The 25,917-nt window shown below is 34.6% G+C and overlaps 1 protein-coding gene across 1 annotated transcript; it reads left to right on the forward strand.

Moving 5' to 3' along the window:
• Positions 1–635: 635 nt before the first annotated feature.
• LOC110100588 lies at positions 636–24,741 on the forward strand. The gene is made up of 7 exons (XM_020828159.2): positions 636–5,634; positions 5,743–5,993; positions 6,065–6,209; positions 12,929–13,115; positions 13,193–13,507; positions 13,578–14,278; positions 23,925–24,741. The coding sequence occupies exons 1-7, from the start codon at positions 988–990 to the stop codon at positions 24,366–24,368; spliced, it is 6,690 nt and encodes a 2,229-aa protein (XP_020683818.1). The 5' UTR covers positions 636–987; the 3' UTR covers positions 24,369–24,741.
• Positions 24,742–25,917: the final 1,176 nt, after the last annotated feature.

The following is a 25,917-nucleotide window of genomic DNA, read 5'->3' on the forward strand; positions in this document are numbered from 1 at the left end:
AATTTTATTAATAAAACACTCAACCAATTTCTTAAAATTGGCCACTAACTAAAGTATTTAATATTAATCCACCTTTAATTTTAAGCAATTTAAATAAATTTAATCAAACCCGATTGCTACTAGGTAACCCAGGCCTACGAGGCTATTAATTTAGCCCCAAGAAATGTGAAATAAACTTTACGGTCTCGATGTGAAACAAATGTAGTAATCATCTAACCTTTAAAATATATCTAAATTAATTCTTAATATATTAATATTTAGACTCTACCATAAAACTCCCTTAAGCCTTAGCAAATTCAGTAGTTAAATATAAAAGAATTAGTCATATTATTTTTATTAATTAATAAGTAATTTCATCTAAATATTAATTAATAAGTAATTTCATCTAAATATTAATTAATAAGTCTAATAAGCAATTAAATATTAAATAATTAGTCATATTATTTTTATTAATTAATAAGTAATTTCATCTAAATATTAATTAGTATAATTAAATTTATGCAAATCTTAATTAATTTCACACCAAAATTCTAATAATTAATCGATACACTTATTATTCATGTTACTTAATGTTTAACTAATTAGTCTATTTAATAGGCATACAAATAATGGACGGCTGAAATTTATTTATTCCCAATTTACGGGTCGCAGTATTTCACGTGAGAACTCAACCATCCCTCTTCTTCCCTCGAGCCGGGATTCTCTCAGGTCAGAGACTCCCGCTTCGTCTCCTCTGCCGTGCCTGAACCCTAACTCACCGTCGTAGTAAGAACGTTCACAGACATCGCTGAAATAGATAGGATCGACGGCAATCTTACCTTCCTTCACCGCTCAGACCTCTTTCCCTTTCTCTCCTTGGTCGACGCGGAAACGCCGAAACCCTAATCCTAGCCATCGGCCGTGAGATCCTTTCTTTTTTTCTATTGTGCGCGGCGAGGTGATCGAGGAGTTTCATGTCGTTTTGGTTTCTGGGAGGTCTTATTGTTTATGGCCCATCACAGCAAATTTCTTTCTGTTAATCTCAACAAATCCTACGGTAAATCGTCTTCGTCTTCAACCGTTGCCGGCTATGGAAATGGCCGTCCTCGCTCCGCTGGTAGCGGCGGTGGGATGGTGGTTCTCTCCCGGCCTCGGAGCTCCTCAGGGGCCAGCGCGCTTAAGCCTGCGCCGAGGCTGGCTGTTCCGCCCCCCGTGAACCTGCCTTCGCTAAGAAAGGAGCACGAGCGTCTCGATCCAGCTTTATCAAAGCCCTCGTCAGGCCATGGCGGATCTGGGCTGGGGATTGGGAACAGCTCTTCTATGAGCTGGACCAAGCCTACTCCGCCTATTTCAGATTTTAGTGATAAAGATGGCGGTTCAAGAACTTTGTCTACGGTTGAGCAACGAAGTTTTAGTAGCAGCGTTCAGCCGCAAGGTTTTATGGAGAAAACTGTGATATTGAAAGGGGAGGATTTTCCGTCTCTTATGGCAACATCTACATATTTCTCAAAGCAGAAGCAGAAGCAAGTTAACGAGAACTCTGATGTGTGGGCAGAGAAAGCTGAGCTGCCGTCTGTAGTTGATATGAATCCAAAGTTGAGATCGTCACCTCCGACTATGAAGAATAACCAGGGCAGTGATGGAAGATCAAATCGTGTCTCGGATTATTTTGAGCAATCAAGGAAGGAGGTTGGTACTTTCCCTGGTTCTCTCCCACATGTGAGAATGAGGCGCGCATCTGATTGGGATGATGATGAGCGAGACAGGAATCATGTTGATCATTATGATGGTCGTGTCTTTCCGGATGTTGAACCTCGTAGTTCTTTGTCGAAGGATTCAGGCAGAGGCGATCCATATGGGAAGGAGTTCTCGGCCTTCAGAAAGGAAGATCGTAATTTTAACTCTTGGAGGATAACGGTTGAGCCGAACAGAGAAATTTTGACTACCCATCAGTTGCATGTTGATAAGGATCATTTTGGTCCTAGGAATTCAGCTATGAGTAGAGGAACTGGTAAAGAAGGCAGCCATGATCGATTGCCTTTTGGAGACAGAAAAGAATTTGGCTCCGGTATGGGCATTGGTACTGGAGTAGTTACTGAAGGTTCTATTGACAGGGCCGAAGTTTGGCAAAGAGGGAAACTTTTTAATAACTCTAAGATCTCTAAGGGCCATTTGTCTCCAAGGATTAAAGGTCTTTCTACATATGATTCATTGCAGAGTTTCACTAAAGAAAAGTTAATGCCAAATGTTGGGAGATCATATACTGAGAATGCCAGTTGGGGTGGGAAGGATACTTTTTCTAGTGATGTCATGTTGGATTTGAAGGGTAAAGTGCTCAGGAAAAGGAAAGAAGCTGTAAAGCACGCAGATCTCTTTGATCCTGCAAGGGAATCATTTGAAGCCGAGCTTGAAAGGGTTCAAAGGCTGCAAGAGCAGGAGAGGCAGCGTGTGATGGAAGAACAAACTAGACTAATGGAGGTTGCTCGTAGAGAAGCTGAAGAGAGGGAGAGAATAGTCCGCGAGGAGGAACAGAGGAGGCGGTTGCTTGAAGAAGAGGCAAGGGAGGCTGCGTGGAGAGCCGAGCAAGAGAAGTTGGAAGCTGCAAGGAGAGCAGAGGAGCTACGGATTGCAAGAGAGGAGGAGAAGAAGAAGATTCTTATGGAGGAAGAAAGAAGAAAAGAAGCTGCTAGGCAAAAGCTGTTAGAATTGGAGGCCAGGATTGCAAGTAGGCAGACTGAAGCTAATGCCAATGATAGGATGAAGGAAAAAAATTCTGTGAGGGATTCTGATCTTTCTAGAAGTGAGAAAACTGAAACAATAGCGGAACGCATTAGCAGCTCTCCCTCATTGGATTCACCCAGTATGAGTAGCTTATCTGAAGCAGGGTTTAGGTCTCACACTTCAAGCGTTGAGAACCATTCATTTTATCAACATGGAAAGACAGAAAATAACTGGAACAATGATAGCAATTCAATTATTAAATCCCAAGATCAAGATAGTGGTCATCTATCTGGACGGCAGGATGGATTTTCTTCGAACAGAAGCGCTCACAGGAAACAATTCCAGGGCATTTATGGGCCAAAGTCTGTTGCAACATCTTTTAAGAGAGGAATGTCAGGTGATCAGGCTCAAATTGCTCATAGCTGGGATATAAACAGGGATTGTGATCAATTTAATGGGAGATCCAATATTGATGCCATGTTTAGTGGATGGGACCATGGTCATTTTGATGGAAGCCAGCTTGGCCCTTATTCAGAAAGATCTTTCCAGAACAGTGAGATGGATGACCTAGCCTCATTTAGTAGGGTTCGTCATACCATAAGGCAGCCTCGCGTGCCCCCGCCTCCATCCATGTCATCCTCTGTTCATAACAAGCCTCTTGGAGCTGCATCAACAGGCCCTAATTCATCATTTTCAGTTTCCAGCGACGCACGAATCAACCAAACAGGCAGAAACGAAGAATCCAATGTGCAGAGTGTGTATGATTGTAGTTATCGTCAAAGAATCATAGAACCCGGAGTACAACCCAGAATGCCTGAATTGATGGAAGAACCTGCTCAATCTTTGTTGCAAACAGAGGAAAAGAGTAGCCCAAGATATGGCTCTCAGTCATCTCTCTCTGTCTCTAATCCCCCTAGTTCACCTACCCAACTTTCGAATGATGAATTTGATGATTGCGGAGGTTCCCCAGCTATAACAATTTCTGCTGAGGAGGAAAATATGACCTTCTCTGAGGGCAAATCCATGATACCAGAATTGGATGTTGGGAAAATTGAATTAGAGGTTATACCTTTTCATGGTGAAGATGATGAATGGGCTATTGAGGACAATGAAGAAATGCAAGAAGAAGATCATGATGAGGGTTCTGATAGTAACCAGGAAGATAATGGGGTACATGAAAATGATACTTGGGAGATTCAAATGAAAAATAAGCTTGAATCCTTGAATGTAGTTGTTGAGAAACCAATGGAAATAGGTCATGCTTCTTATGGCATTGAAAGTAATGTTCAATTAGGAACTTCTGGTCACTATTTGTTTAATAAGGATTCTGAATTCAATGAAAAGACGAGTTCAAATGCGGGACATGACAGTGATTCCACTGCAGAGCATATTTTTGCTGATAGCAGGGCAGTTGGTTTGCAATCAGAAGAGAAGATATCCGATAAAATTTTGAATGCCTCTTCTGAAATTGTAGAAGAAGCTGTTAAGGAGCAGGAAGACATGATTTTCGGTCTAGTAACAACTGCTGATCATCCTGCTGATGGCATCAGAGCATCTAAAAACTCAGGTCAAAATCCTATTGCAGCTGTATCACGTTTACCATTGCCTTCAACATCAACACTTTGCTCCAACTCAGCCTCAGTTCGTACCTCTTTTGGCCAGAATGATGTGCCTGCTAAGCTTCAGTTTGGACTATTTTCTAGTCCTCCATTGATACCCTCTCCTCTTCCCACTATTCAAATTGGTTCAATTCAGATGCCACTTCCTCTAAATTCACAGATTGATTCTTTTACCCATGTAAATCCTCCACATCCTCCATTTTTGCAATTTGGTCAGATAGTATACGCACCACCCACCTCTCAAAGTGTGCTGCCAATATCTGCGCAGACCTTTTCCTACACACATCATCCTTCTGGAGGCTCCTCAAAGAACCAAGTGAGTCAAGATCCTACTTCAACAAAGGGCTTGGAAAAACGACATCCTTCTTATTCAGCAGATAAGCAACCTGTTTGTTCTCCAGGGATCACTAACCCATCTCAAAATAATTTGGATTCTGAACAGCCTACTGCATTGTTGGATATACCAAGGGATGATGTTATTAATTCGAAGAGACGGATAGCTTCAGCTGTTTCTGATGAGAAGAAAGATTTTCAAAACTTGATTTCCCATTCAGGCTATCCTGATGCTATTTCAAATAAGAACTTTAGATCCATGGTTTATTCTAAACGGACACGAGGCAGATCAAATTTTGATTCATTTTCTTCTGCTAGAAAATCTTTGGCTGGGCTGAAAGCTCCTGAAACTATATCTGAGATTAGAGGGAGCAGATTAACATACAATGTTAGAAATGCTGGTTCCCTTTCATCCTTTGCAAGGACTGAAACCTCATATGTAAATGCAAATCGACCTCAAAGAAAGGTTCAGAGGCATATTCAGGGAACAGAATATAGAGTTAAGGAGAGTGGAGCAAGGCAAATGCAATGCACAGAGGGTTTTAAACAAAGTAGCTACAATTGGAAGCCCAATTCTGGTAACGATCCTGTGGGGATTCCCTTAAGAAATGTGGGCAAGAAGGGTGCTGTTACAAGTAAATCAACAAAGCTGATGAATGAAGAAGCAGCCCTTTCTGATGCACAAGTTATGGGTGTGATTAGCAATATGAAACTAGACAATAAGAGAGAAACTCTGCAGACCAGCATGTCTGCTTCTACCAATTTTTATGGGGGCAGAGGAAATTTAAACATGAACGGGCTTCCAGAGGATGATATTGATGCTCCTTTGCACAGTGGCATTGTCAGGGTTTTTAATCAGCCTGGAATTGAAGCTTCTTCTGATGGTGATGGTTTTGTTGAGGTACGGTCTAAAAAGAAGATATCAAATGAACGGCGAGGGCAGAGGGAGAGAGAAACCAATTCCAAACATAAGGCCACAAGAGTAATGAACTACTACTTATACGGAATCTATTTTTAACTAGGCAACTTAAGCTATCTGTTGGTTTAACCAATACATCTTCAGTAACTTAACATGTTGCTTTGCTAACAGGTACCTCACAGGCATCGTGTTACTCTTTCAAGTAATGGAATCGCCTATAAATCAGATATGGTTACTACTTTTACAGATGGAGGTGCTGCAAAAAATGTTCATTCTGTTCCTGCCATTTCACATAGAAGGCCATCATCTGATCCGGAGGCCCCAAAGTTAACTACTACAAGCATGATATGCCCGACAATAGCAGCAATTGGCAGCCCTGATGTGAACTCTGCTGATTATGATTCAAAGTTCAATAGTCTGAAGTAAGGCTCTGTTAGAATTATTTCCGTTGAAATTATTTCTTTTCTAGCTACGCTCACATTATCTCCTACAGGTCCAGTCGTGCAGGTTCTGATTTAGCCATAGCTAATGATAGAGGGAATGTTGAGCCTAGCTTGTCCTTTGGTAACAATATTATTGCTCTTGATAAGGCTTCAGTACCTTTAGGTTCTTGGGGAACTGTTCACTTGAATCAGCAGGTAACTGACTAAATCTTTATTGCCTCTGTTTTCTGCAGTGTATTTCTTTGTACCTTAATCATCATGCTGTTATTTGCATCTATAGTAGTATTGTTGATGTAGAAAGAACGATTGAAGCGAAATAGCTGCTGTTAGAATTTCTTTTTAACTATTCTATAAATTTCTTTACTTTTTTTCCTTCACAGCATTTGGCAAACAAACTATTGTTCCATTTTAGAAGTAAACCTGGCTTCTAATTTCTTCCTCATTCCATAGATGCTTTACAAAGTTAATTAAGTTGTGGCAAAACTTTTAACAGTTGGTCTCAAATTTTCTCTATGTGTAAACTTTATCATCAAACTTTCTACCCTAATAAGTTTATTGGTGAATGCATAATTTTTTTGACTTTGGTGGAAGCTTTTTAACGTTGCGAAAAGTCTCAAACTTTTTCAAGATTCCAATTTAGATAGGCTGCGTAAGGACTCCAATAAAGATGTTTCCCCTTTTTCCATTGGCATCCTTTGTACGTTTTTATATGCACTTGCATTATCTATTAATATTGAGTGTCTTGTTCTTCTTAGATATTTCAAAAATATCATCAATTATTTTGAACAACCAATCTGCATTTTTGATGTGCTCACATGCATCAATACATTTCAAATATATTATGCCATTAGAACTGTTGATAAATAAAAATTAATGAATATTTAATCTTATGTCTAAGCAACCATTTGATATTATTTAAGCTCCTATTTGTGCCCATGTTTTCCTTACTTCTTAGTAGTATTTACTTTCTCTTTCAATACCCATGTTCAGAGGTTATGAATGGAAGGATTTTTCAATAGAACATCTCATTATGGAATAAATGCAACCCCGTTTAAAAAAAAAATCCAAATTTCATGGTTCTTTTCCAGAAACTGGTGGCATTATTAGATCATTATCATCAAGTTCCACATAAAAAACAAATCGATCCATGGGGACTACGTGTTCCTCTTAAGGAAGAAACATCACCACTAGGTCCACAACTACTATCTCCGGTAGAATATGAATTTATATCATTTCATCAATGTATTGTTGATGGTTCAAAGATGTAAATGCTTAAGATTTTTTTTTTTTAATGTAAATGCTTAAGATAATTAGAGGTCTTTCATTTAACTTTATGATATGCTCTTACTTTTTTTATGAATTTAAGTGAGATGTACTGTTGATTTTTAACAGGTTTGATAATTTTTCTGCAAAATTACATTTTTGTAAACATAGCCTTATTTTGCCTTGTTTGCTTCAATTTCAACTTGAACTCCATATTTCCAAAGTATGTTCTTTTTTTTAGTTAAATATTTAACCATTATTTCAGAAGTCTAAAATCTATAAGAGAGAAAAAACATTACTTTATTTGATAAGTCAAAAGATTTAAAACTCAAATAATTAATTATTAGAGTTTACTAGTTACACTTGATACACACTGCGGCACAAAAATAGGTATACTATTTATTATTCTCAATTATCAATTATATTTTAGATAGTTTAAATTTTCAAAAAATAAAAATAAAAATAAAAAATGCCTTGCTGTAAATGATATGCCTAGTGAAGAAGAATGAGAAGAGGAAAAAAAATGTTGTTGCCCTGGAAGTATTCTAGGAAGAATAAATCAGGTCACTGGCTGCCATTGAAGGTTAGGAGGGGGAGGAGGAAACATGCAGGCGTGGAATATGAAGCTGAAACAAATGAAAAAGAAAACTTAACTAGTTCTTGTGGTGAAACTAGCTATCTTGAAGAAAGAAGATCAAGAAAAAAATGTACCGTAAATATAGTCGAACCCGAGTGCTACCTTGCTTTAAGGAAAGCGTCACTAGTTGCTCCCACTTGGCTCCAAGTTATTAAATATGAATGCTATAAAACTTTTAGGTTTGATTTATTTATAATAACTTGATAAGCTATTTTTTACAAGGCCCGGTTTTATTATAATCAATCCACTTTAAAAAATCAATTTAAATATTTGCCCAACATTTAGGGGCTGTTTGGCAACAAGATTTACACAGGATTTAAAGCAGGATTTAGCACAAATCCTGCCAAATAGGATGTTGACTTGGCATAAATCTCACGGTGGAATAAATTCTCCGTTATCACGTATTTGTGGTAAATCCGGATTTACTAAATTTGGGAGTTCAGTGGATTTATGGGATTTTGACTGAAGAAGTGCACGAATGGGATAAAATGGTTATCTTTGTAACGGGTTCTCTCCCTCCCGTTATCATCGTTACTTCTGATCCAACAAAAGAACGGCGAGCTGTTGTGACTTCCGACCTAACAGGAAGGAACATTGTCGAAGGAGGCGAAGAAGTCTTTTATTGACTCATTCAAAACTTTACCTCACACGCGAAGCGAGCAAAGTCGAACAACTACTGATACCTGGAGAAGAGGAAAAGAAAACCCTAGGCCTACGGCTACAACAACCAGAGTAGAAATTCTTGAAATTGCTGGCCATTACATTGACAGAGAAGTATCATAGAAATTACTTAAATTAGATCAACTGATTTAATTAATTAAAAAAATTAATATACTTGATAATTAATTAATTACTCAGATTGATAATTAATTGAAATTTGAATTATATTATTTACAATGATTAGTTATTAATAATTAAAATGAATAATTAAAAATATAATTAAAGTTGAAATTAATAAGTAATTTCAATTTTAAACTATTTCTTAATTATATTATTTTTTAATTATAAACTAAATAAGTAATTTGACACTTAGTACTATATTTAGTAATTAAATTATTTGATAATTAAGCTAGTTTCTAAATATATTATTTATCATTATAACTTATTGATTGTAATTAAAATTGAAATTAATAAATAACTCTTACTTAATATGAAAATTAAATTAAAAATATAATAAATTTAATTTTTAAATGAACTAACCGGCTTAAATCCTGTATTACATTGTCAAACAGTTCCACAAGATTTAACAGGATTCATTACTTAACTTGCCAAACAACTTTCAGAATTTAACTGCTCTAGAATTTACTAAATCCAAGATTTATAGGAATTACTAGATCCTAAATAGTTAAATCCTGTTGGTTGCCAAACAGGCCCTTAAAGCGGCTTAATAGAAATCCATTACTAATGAATAAATTGTAATGCACGCCTCCCACGTCTCAACGTCTGGAGATTCTTTTAGTATACTTTAATTAGCTTGAGTTGATTTGACCGTGCCTAACTCAATCAAATCTAGGTACGGATCAAAGATCCTAACCCGACGATTAGGTTGAGTTGGGCTTCATTAATGTTCTTCAAGCCATTGATCCAGAATGACCCATTTGAAACTTGACCGAACCCACCTAATGCCTAGGTCTGTTCATTGTTGATCGGGGGACATAAATTGGGAAATCAGGCTTCCTCGATCTATTTCACCAAGGACTTGGGTCATTCCTGTTGGTCACAATTGATCATGCTACATAAGATAAGGTTTCAAATTCATCCCTAGTCTAACCGATCTATGCTGCTTAGGACTGATATCATTCTTGTTGGTCACAGCTAATCAGGTAATTATGTCAGAGCTCTTGAGTCTTCTTTGATCGAGCAAATATATTTTGTCGATCATGTCTGCTCTCATCATTCCTGGTTTATCAGGCGATGAAGTTAAGGCTCCTTAGCTCACTTTGAAAGTCTAATAGGCAGTAAATATTATGACATTTAAAAAAATTATTAGTAAAATACAAAATATAAAGTGCATTTACTTAATTCTAACCAGGGAGGCGTTCATTTGCACAACTTGAACACTCCAGACAAACATCCTCTCTCCCTCCGATGAACAGTTTCATTAATGCAAATTCTAACCAGGGAGGTAATCATAAAACTCAGGTCCTCAATGTCCAAACACATACTTGAGTCATACCTCTATGATGAGCACACATGTTGTAAGTTTTAATTACAGTGGTCCATCAATGAATATGAAAATGTAAGGGCTTTCTTTGAAGTTCATTACATGTACGATCAAGCTGTCAAGCAAGTATTGCAATAACTTGGTGTTGTATTTGTTGATAATAGCTCAGAATCTTTTAAGAAAGCGAGGTTGAAACTTGTGTTAAAACAAGGAATTGAAACTGTTGAATTAAGGAATCTGCTGGGAGCTGAATTGACTTACTTGCAGTCTAAGTAGTCAACTAAAATTGGCCAAGGGAATATAAACACATTAGAGAGCACTTCTCTTCCTCATAGGTTTACTGTGAAATATACTTGAATGCAAAAATTTAAACGACTAAAACAGCGTCAATGTGCATGATTTGCATGCTGATGAGCATAAATTTTCATATTTGCGTCACCCTTTTTTATAGAAATAAAGTTAAAAACTAAAAAAAAAAACTAATTAGAATTCTAACCTGGATAAGTCTTGATGTCATATCATCTAATTTGATTAACATTAATTATAATAATAAAATAAAATGAAATCAAAATAATTCCTAAAATATTTTAAAAACTGGAAATAATATTAGATTATTTTCTTGGTCCTAGGTTTTCGTTAATTTATTCTTACATGATGAGTGACTTTGTCAATATCAAAAGTTAATTTTATGGTTATTAGTGCTAGGTTGGCTGTATTTGATGATTCCCCAGCTTTAAAGGTGTCTTTTTTTTTGGAAGGTACATTCCAAGTTTAAAGATGGTGGGGGGTGGTGGTGGCGGGTGTCCTGTTGCGGGTGGCGGCTGATGGCGGCATTGGTGGCTAGCATTGAGTGGTGGAGGATGGTGGTGGTGGTGGGAGGCGGCAGCTGGTGGGCAGCGGTTAAGTGAACTTGGTTGCAGTGTAAACAGTTCTCTCAAAACTTTGCGAGCTTAGTATACCTCAAAAATGAACTAATATGGTTTACATTACATTTATTTTACTTTGCAAATTTTTTTTTTCAAACAAACACTAATATTGTCAAAGCCCTTGCATTTGGAATACTTTACACTTATTTTACTTTCAACCAAGCAGCCCTTATGAACCAGTATTAATCTTAACTCATACATTTGTGTTCGTTTGTGTGCGCTTCTATGTTTGTGTGCATATGCTTGTACTCATTGACTTATCAATGAATTATTACTCTAAATATTATGTCTAATTTTCAACATAGGTCAACTTAAAAAGAATTGACAAATTGATTTGCTAACTTATTCTGTTATGGCTATTCAAATGCCTGGTTATGGAAAACCTGGCCAAAATCTAAGCATATGCAGCCTACCCGTCAAGATTTAGGTTCAGATAACCATTTCAGAGTGGGTTTTGGTTTTTGATTTTAATTTTACTTTGCAATTGTAACTTGAGCTTTACATGTTTACCCTGGAAAAAAAGAAAAAGATGTTAACTTCATTGAATTAAACCTATTAAAGTCCTTGTTTTAGCCTGTCTTGAATTTGATTATGCTTTTGTTTCAGTATTGGGGACTTGATTAAAAGAAAAGTAACTGAAAACTTAATTCTAATGTTGCACCTTTTTAGTTAAGTCACCAATTGCAGGATTTTATTTTATTTTAGTTTCTATTAACCACTATGATGCACAAACATGGACACGACGACACGGATATAACACGACACGTATACGAGACACGTTAATTATTGAAAATATATGACACCAACACGGGCTGGACATGATATTATAATTTTTATATTTAAAAAATAGTGTATAAAAATTAAATAAGTATAATATTAAATATAATTTAGAAATAATAAGTCAGTTAACTAGAATTTGTGCTGAAATGATTAATATTAGGATGTTGAGAGTCCGACATTGATATCGTGTATCATGCATCGAGAGAGGAGATGACAGTGTTATGGAGAATCAGGCATTTATGTTATGTAGTAAGTATTGGGCGTCAATTTCAAATTGCGTCTTTCTTTGATGTTAAGAATACGCCAGACAAAGATGAGTTGTCAAGTTGTAGGTATAAAAATTGCTAGCGTCGAGCATCAATGTCAAGACAATGTCAGACTTTGATATTGAGATGGTTTTGAAATGTCGATGTTGGAACGATGTCAAACATCAATGTTGAGATGACATCGGGATTGTTGTGCAACCAAAGCCATGAGTTGCCAAAGAGAAATGAAAATGAGAATATTCGATGAATGAGGTATTGAGTGCTGGTGATTGATTTGATGTTATGGATATGAAATAAGATATTTAGTTTTTATATTTTAAATAAATAAAAATTTTAACTACAAGAAATTATGTTTTTAAAAAAAATCATAAAATAGTTAAGACATGCTTGTCGGACATGCATGTCCATTTTGTATTTAATATTTTTTTCATCTGACACATTTTTGGCGTGTCCGACATGTGTCGGAGGCGTGTCGGACGAGTGTTGTGTCAGAGACTGTATGCCTTTTTGAGGAGAAGTGTCAGTGCATCATAGATTAACTCTAATAGTGAAAACATTTTTTATAATTTGGTGAACATATTTTTGTGGTTTTGCCCGGTTAAGCTGCTTCTCTATGACTATTTGAAATCCTGCAAAATTATATTATTAGGTATCCTGCTTATAACATTATTATTTAATTGCTGGAATTTGATTGATGTTGTGTGCAGTACTTTCTTGATTGAATCCACACATCATTGCCTGCTAAAGGATCAGCGGCTAGTTTTCCATTACAAAGCTCATTTGGATTTCATCTTTGCATAGTTTTGTATGGTTATATAAAATTTATACACATGAAATTCTTCATTTTTGGCATTCCCTGAAAGTGACTCATCTCCCAGGCAGTTACCTCTAACCAGTCTCAACTTGATGAGTCCTCGAATCCTGTGCAATGTAATCCAATTGGACTTGCGAAAGTTTCTTCAGATGATAACAAGCACGCACCAACTACTATGATCAAGGACAAATCATCGTTTTCCTCTGAGAACCTGCCGAACTTCCCATTTGATGAGGAGAGAATTCAGTTTGGTGAGTATTTTATTGATGCCTTTGAAAACATTTTGACGTGATTTTTAAGAGTCTGACAGCATATTTACTGACGTTAGGTGCTGTCATGTCACCACCACCGCTGCCTCCTTTCAGCCAACCTGCCCCAAGTGGCATATGGCCTCCTGGCTCGGTTATACTGAATTCATCAATTATTCATCACTTACCTGCGACTGATCGTAGTGATAGTAAAATTTTTGATAGAGAAAAGTGCCCTAGTGGTTCTTGTACGCACCTGGATGACACTGAGGCTGAAGCAGAAGCTGCTGCTTCTGCTGTTGCTGTTGCTGTAATTACTAATGATGAAATAACTGTTTCTACGTTAGGCACAAGCTCCATTTGTGGTATTGGAACCAAAGGACTAAGTTGTCCAGGTATTTTTCTTATTCCTGCATTGGATAAACCTAGGCCCTAAATTCTTATGAATTGTTATGCTTATGGCAGGTGTGACTAGCTGCACTAGTACAACTGGTCAATCAGCAAGTGAAGAGTCATTGATTGTCACTCTTCCGGCAGATCTATCTGTGGATGCACCGCTCTCATTGTGGCCACCGTTACCGACTCTTCACTCATCTCGTCCCATGCTTTCCCATATGGCTGGGCCACAACCTTCTCCTTTTCCTTTCTTTGATTCAAACTCCATGCTAGGTGGACCCATTTTTGCATTCAGGTCCCAGGATGATTCCACTGGAACTCTGGCACAACAACAACAGAATCCAACTTTTCTTTCAGGGCCAACTGGAACGTGGCCACAATGCCATTCTGGTGTTGAATCATCATTCTATGGATCACCAGCAGGGTTTCCTGCTCCATTTATGAGTTCCCCTACTGGGCTCTCTGGCGTTCATGGTCATCCTCCAATGGTATTTTATAATCATTTTGCTCCTGTTGGGCAATTAGGTCAAGTTGGCCTTAGTTATATGGGCAGTGCTTACCTACCTAGTGGAAAGCAGACTGACTGGACACACGGCTCAGATGGTACTGCTGCAGTGAATGTGAGCAAGGCTGATACCAGCAATCTAAACGTTGTTTTTGGACAACAAAATGCAGCCCATGTGCCTACTTCAATTCAGCATTTGTCTACGGGATCAGCAGTCATGCAAGTGACTTCACCGTTTACTCTGTTCAATCTTAGGCCCTTCCAGGTATTTTTTTTTTTTCTCTAAATATGTGGGAAGCATTTATTTGAACCTAACAAATCTGCTTTAAGTGCTCCTTGAGTAAATGATCAGTAGAATTTTTTTTAAAGTGTGTTCATTTTATTACTTGATTTTTCATATGTTCAATTTAGTTACTCCACTCATCAAATTTGAATCAATTGGTCCTACTATCAACTTTGTTGTCTATTTGGATGAAAATTGGAGGAAAGCTGATGGCATTTTGGACCTTTTATAATCAATATCATTAATTTGAGTTGGTCTTATGTAATGAGATTGATCTTAAAAAGTTCAAAATACTAATGTAAAGCTTCCCCCATCAGTTTCTGTTAATAATATGGCAAAATTGAGGTTAGGATTCAAATTTGATGAGTTGAAGAATCAAATTGAACAATTGAGAAGTTCAGGACTCAAATGAATAAACTTAAACAATTAAGAATCATTTTAAATTTTTTCGGCATATTAGTTCTGAACAATTCCATATTCTAATTTTTGTCAGGATTACTGAAAATACATAGCATTTTAAAACTTAAAACTATAATATGTAGCTATCCTACATTGTAAACCAAATATTATAGCTACCCATGTAATGTAAGCCATCTCGGAATCACACTAGTAGCTGGTAGCTTACCCATAGTGATTCTGTTTGCAATATTTAAGCACTCACTTTATTTACATCTAATTGTTTTTTAATTTAATTTTTTAAGTCAAATCATCACATACTCCCTTTTTCAGTAAAAAAATCTTACTATGTAAGGTTTTAGTGGCAATATTCATATAAAATTTTATTTGATTATCATCTATTCTTATTTATGTTTTTAATGCTTTCTAAGTTATAACTTAGAGCTTTATAAAATTTACTTCTGCAAGTTCGAATTGTTTTGTGAGTTCAGTCCTAATTGACGTCATGTATTAAAAAAAAAAAAGTAACAATCAGCTTATATTTTCTAGCCTCGTTTTCTTTAGCATACTTTTACTTTTTCACCCGACTTTTGATATTAGATTAAGCAGGCATGCATGTTTAGGATGTTTCAACTTAATGTTGAGGAAAAAAAAGGCTAATTTAATATAGAATAGTAGATTTACTTGTGTTATATATTTCAATATTTAATTGAATAGTTATCTTTCACAAGTTGAAATTAGTTTTTCATATCTACAGGAATAGAATCTTAATGACCTATACGTGTGCTATATAGAGAAAATGATCAAATAGTCCCTCAAGTCTTTGTAAGGGACCAAAATGGTCTCCAACTTTTTTGAGGGATCAATTTGGTCCTTTAACTCTTTAAAGAGGTGCATTTTTTGTCCAAATTTCAAATTCTGGGGTTAATAGTATTAAATCAATGGGTATTTTGGTCATTTTTTAATTAAATTATTTATTAAATATAAATTTCAAGTAATATTATTAAAAAAATATATTAAACATTTCTTTAATAAAAAAGTATTAATAATTCTAATTTAGAATAATCTAAATTAAAACTAGAATTATTAATAATTTTTAAATTAAAACTAAAATTTTAATAAATATTTAATTATTTTTTTAAATTACTATTACTTGAAAATTATATTTAATAAATAATTAATTAAAAACGGCTAAAATTCCGCTTGATTTAACACCAATAACCCCAAAATTTGATGTTAATACGAAGGCCCCTTTTTATGAAGCTGAGAGACAAATTGGTCTTTCAAAAGAGTTGGGGACCTTTTTGGTCCCTTACAAAGAGTCGAGGTACCATTTTGATCATTTTGTTGTGTTATATATGTAGAGATGGGATTAATATAGTAATATTACTATTTGTTTGAAAGGAAATAATGCTTATTTTGAATTATTAAGATTTGAAATACCTAAAATTATTTCTTAACTACTCAACCATTCATTGTGATGATAGTGGCTATATCGTGGTAAATATATAATAGTAATTTAACTCATCAAGATATTATAAAATGGTATAATCTTGTTCCATAGGGATGTGAGTGATTTTGTGGAGTTCTCTTTCGTTCATGGAGGTGTTTATATAAAGTAAATTTTGCAATATCATTTTCATTGTGGAAGGATTATAGCAACATTGTCATTGTTGGGTCCTAAGCCTTGGACTAGAAAAGTGAAAGGTTGTGTTAGGTAGTCGATAGTCAGCATAAAACTTATCGAATAATCATGACATTAATCTTCTTGTACATTGTATTAATTCTAGGACGTTCCCTGTAAGAGGCGTGTTGTATAGCTTGAATACAACAAAAAATATAAAGGGCTGCTGCACCGGTGTCCAGGCATAGTGTTGAATAAACAAGAGTTCTCACATTATGGATGGATCCATAAAACTAGAATTAGGATAAGAACTTAGAATATTTATTTTTTTATAGGCAAATTAATGAAATTAATAGATATTATTATTAGGAAGACAAATATTTTATACATTTAGGAAACTAAATGGATTAGAGAAAAAGCTGAGAAGATTGATAGTTTAGGATTTAAGCTATGGTATATGAGTAGAAGTTGTACTAGAAATGATGTAGATGTGATTATAAATAAGAGTTTGAAGGATAATATTATATAAATTAATACAGTTTGAGATATAATTATAGCTTTAAAGATTATTGTTAATGTTAAGATTATTAATATTATAAGTGTTTATGCTCCTCAAGTGGGTTTGGATATTTATTCAAAATTAAAATTTTAGAATGATTTAGAATAATTAATATTAAGGTACTTCTTGACTCGATTGCTTCAGCTCATTTGAAAAGCTTGAGCTTGACTCGATTATTGAGCTTAATTTATTAGTTTTAAATTAAAATTTTCAATTTTTATAAAATTTTTTATTTGTAATTTAGAATTAATTAAAAAATATTAAAATATATTATATAAAATAATTTTAAATTAATTTTCAAATATATTTAAGTTAATCAAGCGGCTCAATAAGCTTTCGAGCCGAGGTAGGCTGAGCTCGAGCTTGAGCTTGTTTAATATACAAGCTTGAGAATAGGCTCGAGCTCGAACTGATGGCTCAATAAGCTTGGCCCTTGAGCTTTTTAACGAGTCGAGCTCGCTCACGAGCTAGCTCGGCTCATTTACATCTCTGGTGGAGTATGCTGGTTTCTATTTTTAAGAATAAAACAAATGCATAAGAGTTTGTGAATTATGTAGGAATTAAGTTCATGTGTCATACATTAAATCTATCGGAAAGAGTGATCGAGCATATATGTTATGACGTGATACTAATGTTTCTCAAAATCAATTTTGATTCGTGGCGGCGAGATTTACTATAGAAGCTATATATTTATTGAGAGGTTTTGATAGGGAAGTACACAGATAGTATGGAGGATATACATATGATATTTATTGATTTCAAGAAAATATATGATAAAATTTTAAAATGAGTGCTTGGGAGAGTTCTAGAAAAGAAATGAGTTAATAATGCTTATATTCAAGTCATTAAGGATATGTATAGAGGAGCTATTATTTGTGTTCAAACACAAGATGCCTTGACCAATTATTTTTCTATTTCAATTGGATTATATTAAGGATCAGCTTTAAGCTCAAATCTCTTTGCTTAATTTATAGATATTCTTACTAGTCATTTACAAGAGGATGTATTCTGGTGCATGCTTTTATCTAATTACATTCTTCTTATTGATTATGAGGGAAAGGGAGTTGAAGAAAAACTTGAATTACGGAGGTTAATCTTAGAGCCTAAAGCTTTTTGTTTGAGTGGATCTAAAACCAAATACACACGATATCGATGCCCGACTCTCTATAGCATTGTCATCTTACCCCCCGCTGCCTGACAAACGAAATTGACTTCTGACTCTTTACATTATAATATTAATCATTTTAAGCACATATTATAATCAAATAACTTCTTATTTCTCAATTATTTTTAATATTCTAGTTATTTAGTTTCTATACAATATTTTTAAGATATAAAAATTATAATACCGTGTTCAATTTGGGTCCGTGCCCTATTTTTTCAGTATTTGATGTGATTCAGTGTACATGTCATGTCATGTACGTGTTGCTATATTGTATTTTTGCATCATAGAATTACATAAATGACCCTTATTTATAATAATCTCTAGGAGAACTTCTAACTTGGCAATTGATGAATTGTGGAACACTTATAAACTACTCTTCAGCATTGGCTAGCTTTTCTGGCAATTAATTGATGCTAAGACGACAAATTCCGAAAAACTATTATGAGTCACACCAGAAAATCTTCAAGTTTCATTGGAATAATTTGAACCCAATTCATTAAAATCTTCTTATCTAAGCTTTGATACGAAAGATCATGTGCAATTGTTAAAATTACTTCAATTTTTTTCATCTCTATCCGATTGTTATAGCAAATTTCTATACCATATGCTGACTCAAAAAAATTAATTTGTTTGTCATTTACAATTAATTGCTTTAGTAATAAAATTACTTATTTATTTATTTTTCCATTTATCTCTGACTGTTTAAGCAAATTTCTTTATCTTGTTAAACTCCCACTCCAAAGGTTTAATTTCTTTTTCATTTACTATAGTTATGGTTATTCATTTTTTTTGTTTCTCTCTGATTATTGAAGCAAATTTATTTATAATGCATCCTCTGACTCCAAAAGTTTTTCTTGATCATGTACGCTTTTTTTTTTTTTTTTTTGGAAAATTGAGGGCCACACTCAACATTCATTCATGTAAAATCAATTACAATAGGGATATAATATGGGAGAGAGAGATTACATGTAAATGTTAAAATAGAAACAAAGGAATATTTAAGACAAGATGAAGAATTTCTTAATTAATTATTCTTCTTGTTAAAGGGTACTATATTTACATATACGTACTAAAAAAGTGTGTAATAAAAGAAATAGCCAACTAGCTCAATTCTTTTTAAAAATTTAAGAAATATAATTATAGGAGAATAATTTTTTCCTAAAAATTTGAAAATAAGATCATAGGAGAATATCATAATTAATCTATCTTTCCTAGAAATATATTTCTAAAATAAAAATAGAATTATAGGAGAAGATAACAATCGATCTCTTCTTTTATTCCTAAAAATATTTTGTTAAAATAAATTCTCTAACTTTCACTTTAAATATTCAACACCCCCTCAAGTTGGAGAATATATCATATAAGCTTACAAATTATGTATTCAATGTTAGGTCTAGGTAGAGCTTTGATGAGGATGTCTACAGTTTGTTGTTTGGTAGGAATGTCTTTCAATTTAATAGTCTCACTAGTTAACTTCTCTGTGCCAATTTCAACGTGCTTAGTTCTGTCATGATGCACGGGGTTCTTGGCTATGCTAATTACTATCTAATTATCACACATCATCAGAATAGGAGATGAACTCATTTGCCTCAGACTCTCAGTTCACTAATAGCTTTTTTTTTATCTAAATCCATTCACAAATTCTTTGTCCAAGTGCTCTGTACTCGATTTCTGCACTACTACTAGCTACAATTGATTGATTCTTACTCCTTCAGGTAACAAGATTACCTCATACAAATGAATAGTACACAGAAGTTGAGCGTATGCCAATGATGTTTCTTACCCAATTTGCATCTGAATACACTTCACTATCACGATTCTCTGTCTTTCTGAAGAATAGCCCTTCTTTGGTGTCATCTTCAAGTATCTAAGAATCCTATAGACTGCTTCCATGTGTTCCTCTACTGTATATGAATTGATAGATGCTTGAAAATTATTATCTGGCCGAATGTGTAAAAGATAGATCAGACGTCCAACAAATTTTTATATCTCCTACTTTCTGCAAATGTTCTTTCTTTCTCGATGCCCAATTTTTTCTAATTGTCCATAAGAGTATCAATAAGTTTGCATCCAAGCATACCGGTCTCCTTAAAAAGATCTAGAATATATTTCCTTTGAGAAACAATAATGCCCTTTCTTGATCTAGCCACTTCCATTCCAATGAAATATTTAAGATTTCCAATATCTTCACCTTCAAACTCTTCTGATGAATACTTCTTTAAATTTTATAATTCTTCCACATCATTCCCATGTAGAATAACATCATTGACATAGACTATCAATATAACAATTTTCCTAGCATGAGAATTATTGACAAAAGAAGTATGATTAGCTTGACCCCTGTATGAAGTCTAGCTTCAAAACAATTTTGTGAATTTGTCAAATCAGGCTCGAGGAGATTGTTAAAGTCTGTACATGGACTTCTTGAGTTTGCAAACATGATTTTTTTGGTCATAATTTTCTTCAAAACTAGGTGGGATTTTCATGTAGACTTCATCTTCAAGGTCACCATTTAGAAAGTATTTTTTATGTCTAGTTGTTGCAAGAATCAATTCTAATTTACAGTCAATGAAAGAAGAATTCTGATAGTGTTAAGTTTTATGACAAGAGCAAAATTTTTTTGATAGTCTATCCCATAAGATTTTATAAAGCCTCTAGCCACCAATCGAGCGTTGAATCTTCAATTGATTCATCTGCTTTATATTTTATAGTGAAAATTCACTTGCACCCCACGTTCCTTTTTCTTGCTGGCAAATCAGTAAAAGTTCATGTTCTATTCTTCTCAAGTGCATTAATCTCATCTTGTACTGCCTTCTTTCACTCTGAATTTTGTAACGCCTCTTGTTTTGTGTTAGAAACATGGATATCATCAATTTGTAAGATAGTGATAGCCCTTCATAACTAACATAATTCTCAATTGGATGACTTGTATATCTCCTAACACTATTCTTCAATGTAATTTGCATGATAGGGTCATCAATGTTGGGAATTGACATATTTTCAATCTTATCCATACCTATGTTTTCTTCAGGTGGACTTGAAATTAAGTCGATATCTTGGCCACATGCTAACTATGATCTGTGTTCTAGCACCCGTCTTTTTCCTCTTGATGTAGACTTGAAAATTCTTATTAGCAAGTTGTGGAGCCACAAATTGAGTAGGTACAGGAGAAGAAATATTTGTGGTCTGGATTGATGATTGAACATGCATGGGTGTGGACAAGTCTTGTGTACAGTCTTTGGGCACAAACATGGGTTGAGAAGAACTTGGCGACTCTTAGTGGGCCAAGGGCATAAACTCAAAAAAGAACTCTCAAACTTGATGTTCATTCATGCTTTTCCACTAAACATGAGATTTGAGATATAAGGACACATGTTTAAAGAAAGAGACATCGATGGTGGTATAAATTTTTTTATTGGTTGGAAAATAACATTTGTATCATTTTTTGAGTTGTATCCTAGAAAATACATTTATTAGCTCTAGGATCAAATTTGCTATGGTATTGAGGATTCACATGAACAAATGTCGTACAATCAGCAATACGAATGGATGAGTGGCCACTAGGATTGTAATTTTGGAGAAGGGCGGCGTCTCTTGTCATATGATCAGAAGGACTAGTGTTGACTATCCACAGCGCCTTGTGTCCTCTGTTAGTAGTGGCGCTGTGGATGTAGTGTGTGAATCTGTTTAAGTAACCAAACAAGTCCCAGTAATGCTACCACTCCCAACTTGACTAAACAATTTATATAGCAAATCCATATGTGCTTTGCTCTCGGGAATAGGAGTACTTTCAGAGTTGGAAGCCCCATGTGCTTTGTTGTTTCTATAAAACTGTGGCTTTGGTTTCCGATCAACTTGTTTGCTATGGAGCTTTCAACAAGTCTCCTTGTAATGACCTAGTTTTTATAGTAATCATGCCAAGGCCTTTTCTGTTTATGATGATCACCATAGGAGTACTCTTAGAGTTGGAAGCCTCATGTACTTTGCTATCTCTATCAAACCATGGCTTTGGCTTCCAATCAGCTGGTTTGCCATGGAGCTTCCAACAAGTCTTCTTGTAATGACCTGTTTCTTACACTTAACATACCAAATGCATTTCCAGTTTCTGATGATCTCCACCATTACTGTTAGATGATCGAACAACAAGGGTAGATACATCCAATGTTGATGCGGGTTATTCCTTAGATTCCATCTTCTCTTTCTTTCTATTTTCTTCAGACCTAACCTCTAAGAAAGCCTCTCTAAGATTTTGTAGTGGTTTAGCGCCCATGATTCGACCTTGAAGATCTTCTAACTCCCTGTTAAATCCTTAGAAAAACTTGGATAGCCTTTTTTGTTCTACAATCTTCTTGAACGTTACTGCATCTTTTGGATATGTCCATGAGTAAGTTTAGAATAAATCAAATTTTTGTCAATACTATGTGTGTGTTGTAATACTAAGAAATAGATTGCTCTCTTTGACGGAAGGCATGAAGTATTGACTCAACCTAAAACAACACTGAAGTATTTTCAAAGTTTAAGTCTCCTTGGCTGCAGCCTATATTTCTTTTGTTGTCTAAACAATGAAAAATTTTCACCTATGTATTGTTCATTGAATTGATAAACCACAAATGATCATATTATTTTCAATCTTCCACTTTCTTAAACTCGGATATGTAGTCTCTGGCTTGACTATTTTTCCCGTGAGGTACTCATCATTTCCCTTACCATAAATGAACATCAACACAAATTGTGACCACTGTAAATAATTATGACCATTTAATTTGTCCTATGATGAGAATGGGAGAATCATTGCCACGAAGATTTGGAATTTTTGAATTGCTTCTTGATTCTGATGTCATGATATCAGATGTTTATGATGAGGATATTCCATATTGTAAAGAAGAAGATGAGGGAGAAGAATGAATAAAATTGCTTGAAATATAGAAGAAGGTCGGGAAGAATAATGACTAGAGAGAATTGGCCTGAGAAACAGAGAAGAGACGATCAGAAAGAATTGGCCTAGTGGTTTATTTAAGGATCGAGTATTTAAAATGTTATTCAAGTTTGTTTATTTAGTTAATTAAACGATTACAAATAAACTTTAACTGAACTGAGCAACGAGTAGCCTATCGAACGCTTGGTTCGCTTGCAGCCCTAGAAACTAGGATAAATACCATGACATATTCAGCACCCAACATCGATGCAGCAAGAAAGCATAGAAAGGAAAACAGAGTACAAAGAATTCTAGAGAGAAATACCAGCACGGAAACAATAATCCCCATAAACAAGAGACACCAAGTAGAAGTTTCAAATGGGTCGACAAAACTCCTCTTTGAAATTCAATCTTCTGCTTTTTAATCTCACAACAAATTTGATTTTTTCAGTAATGATATTTTTATTGAGAGCCTTTCCTCTAAAAATGTTGTTATTTCTCTCCTACCACATGTAATAGGCATTAATGTGCACAGATAATAAAGACTCTTTTGCTAATATTACGAGAAATGTTATCCGAATGTTGGACTATCTGCTACATATTACCACCCAAATTGAAGAAGCTACCAAATGGAATGGTGCTTTTAAGGCTATGTTAGGATAACACACAATTAAACAATAGAGGTGTTCCGACGCTGAACAAAGAGAATTTTTTATTCTTTTCATTAGAGAAATCTTTCAGTTAAATGAAAGATTCCTCTTGAATTTTTAGTAGAAGATCGGTTTGATTGGTCTATTTGAAGTCCAGCACATAAATGTCATTAACCAAGGTGTTGAAGTGATTGTGCACAAATTGTTCTGACAAAGCACTAAAAATTTAATTTCTTAATCATGTAGAATTGTTAATGTTATTTATTTTATCTTTTTCATTTCTCTCTATGTATTGAAGCAACTTTCTTTTATCATCCAGTCATCAGCAGAGATACCAGTTCCAGCTCAATGGCCACCCATCCCACATCCTCATTCTCCCAGTTCTATTCGACGCTCAACGGCGCCCGAACAGCTCCAAAGCATGCCTTCCGATCCGCACCATTCCGCCACGGTCGATCTGCCGGACGAACTCAGCCTCGTCGAATCCACACAGACCGTCCGATCCTCTTCAAGAAACCATTCAACAACTAGCATAAAAAATGATTCAAAAGGCATTATTCCAAATTCTGGAATTGGAAAGACTGAAGATTCAGGAGGCTCTTCTTCTCAGAAGATAAGTTCTGGTGGCCAATATGGCCGAAGAAACACATTTCATGGAAAATATGGGAACACCAACAGCTCTAATAGGAGTATTGGATCTTCTAAAATGAAGCAAATCTATGTGGCCAAAACTCTTCTAACCAGTCCTGGAACCTCAAGCTGAAGGTCTCTAAGGTCATTTATGGCTTCTGGTTTCTTTGGAATCTTCTAATATTTCCAGCTTCAGATTATTTGGTGTAAAAGGGAAGAAGAAGAGAAGAGCCTTTGTCTTCTACAGAATAAACACGCATGAGATGCTTTAAGTGATTTTTTTTTTTCTTTTTTTTTTGTGGGCTCCTGAGAAGGGAAGCCTTGTATCTCTTTATGAAATGCTTAGTTTAGCATTTGTTAAGGATTTTGCTTGTTGGGTAGATTGGAATGAAAATAATTTGGGTCGGAATATTTTTATCAAATTTTGATTATGACGAGTCTTATGATTATTGTAGTTATTTTGAGATGAATGTAATTGATGAAGAATTAATCAAATTTTATGATGCGCTTATATATTTTTATGAAGTAAATTCTATGACTTTGAAATTTATTTTGATTCAAATTTTAGATAAGATATTATTGTTTTTTTTTTTTAATTGAATGGTAATTTTGTTTTAAAATTTTTGCATCTTTATAGAGTTAATATCCGCCTATGTCATCTGAATCTCAATAATTGCAATAGTATTTATCATATTTATTTTATTATTATTTCAAAGGTTGTGTATAGACGCATTTATTGCAAAAAATAAAATAAAATATATTGATGGCTAAATTTTGACAGCCATACAACTCTTTTAAATGCATAATTTTATTTGATACGTAAAAAATTAATAACAATTCTTAATATTTTATTTATTCAACTGTCCCAAATAAAAGCTTTATCTAGTAAGTCCGGCGGATCATCTCACCACTATCTGTTCCTACTCAATGGAAATGCGGGCTTAGCTTTCATAAAATATCCTCAGGAATTGATTTAGCTTCTTTTGGGAAAAAAGATACTTATACACCAATATTAATTCCACCTCCCCAATTTTTTTTAACTCTCAAAGTGAAAATATCATCGATTTCACAGTTAAAATAAGTAAATTATTTTTTAAATATATTTTCTATTTACAAGCAATCAAATCAGCCCTAAGTTATGAGAGAGAAACTTATGAATGCTTTAAGCAAACCAAGAAAATGGAAGTCCACTTCAGAAAAAAGTTATTACGTGCAGTATCCGAAAAAAAACATCCGGAGGTCAATCCGGATGCGCTACGTCACCCAATACACAGTGCATTGAATGACATGGCAGATCCAAACTGACATCCGAACGCGTTCAAACACCGCACAAAATAATCTCTCTGAGTGAAGGCCAAATTCATAAATGGTTATGTGAAAAGCTATTTAATTGATAAAAACTATAAGAATTATTATCAAAATATTGAATTCAAGCCTTGTCCATATCTATAAGATGGTTGTGAGACTTGCAATACTTTACGTAGAGTATTGGCCATTTAAAGACCAGCATAAAATAAAATTAAATGTTAAAAAGATGAAAATGCTTAGGATTAGATATATTAGAAAGAGCAAAATTATATATATATTAGAAAGAATGTGCAATGAACTTATAAGTGAAAATGTTGGAGTAACTCCAATGGCAAATAAGATTAGAGAGATTAGATATATTAAATTTCACCAAT

This window comes from Dendrobium catenatum, unplaced genomic scaffold (assembly GCF_001605985.2).
Source record: "Dendrobium catenatum unplaced genomic scaffold, ASM160598v2 fragScaff_scaffold_1220, whole genome shotgun sequence".
Lineage (NCBI taxonomy): Eukaryota > Viridiplantae > Streptophyta > Magnoliopsida > Asparagales > Orchidaceae > Dendrobium > Dendrobium catenatum.

Excerpts from the sequence above, each read along its gene's own strand:
- LOC110100588 (XM_020828159.2), top strand. The coding sequence starts at position 988 with ATGGCCCATCACAGCAAATTTCTTTCTGTTAATCTCAACAAATCCTAC. Across the intron at positions 5,635-5,742 it reads CCAAACATAAGGCCACAAGA|GTACCTCACAGGCATCGTGT; the intron begins GTAATGAACTAC and ends CTTTGCTAACAG. Across the intron at positions 13,116-13,192 it reads TGAGGAGAGAATTCAGTTTG|GTGCTGTCATGTCACCACCA; the intron begins GTGAGTATTTTA and ends TACTGACGTTAG.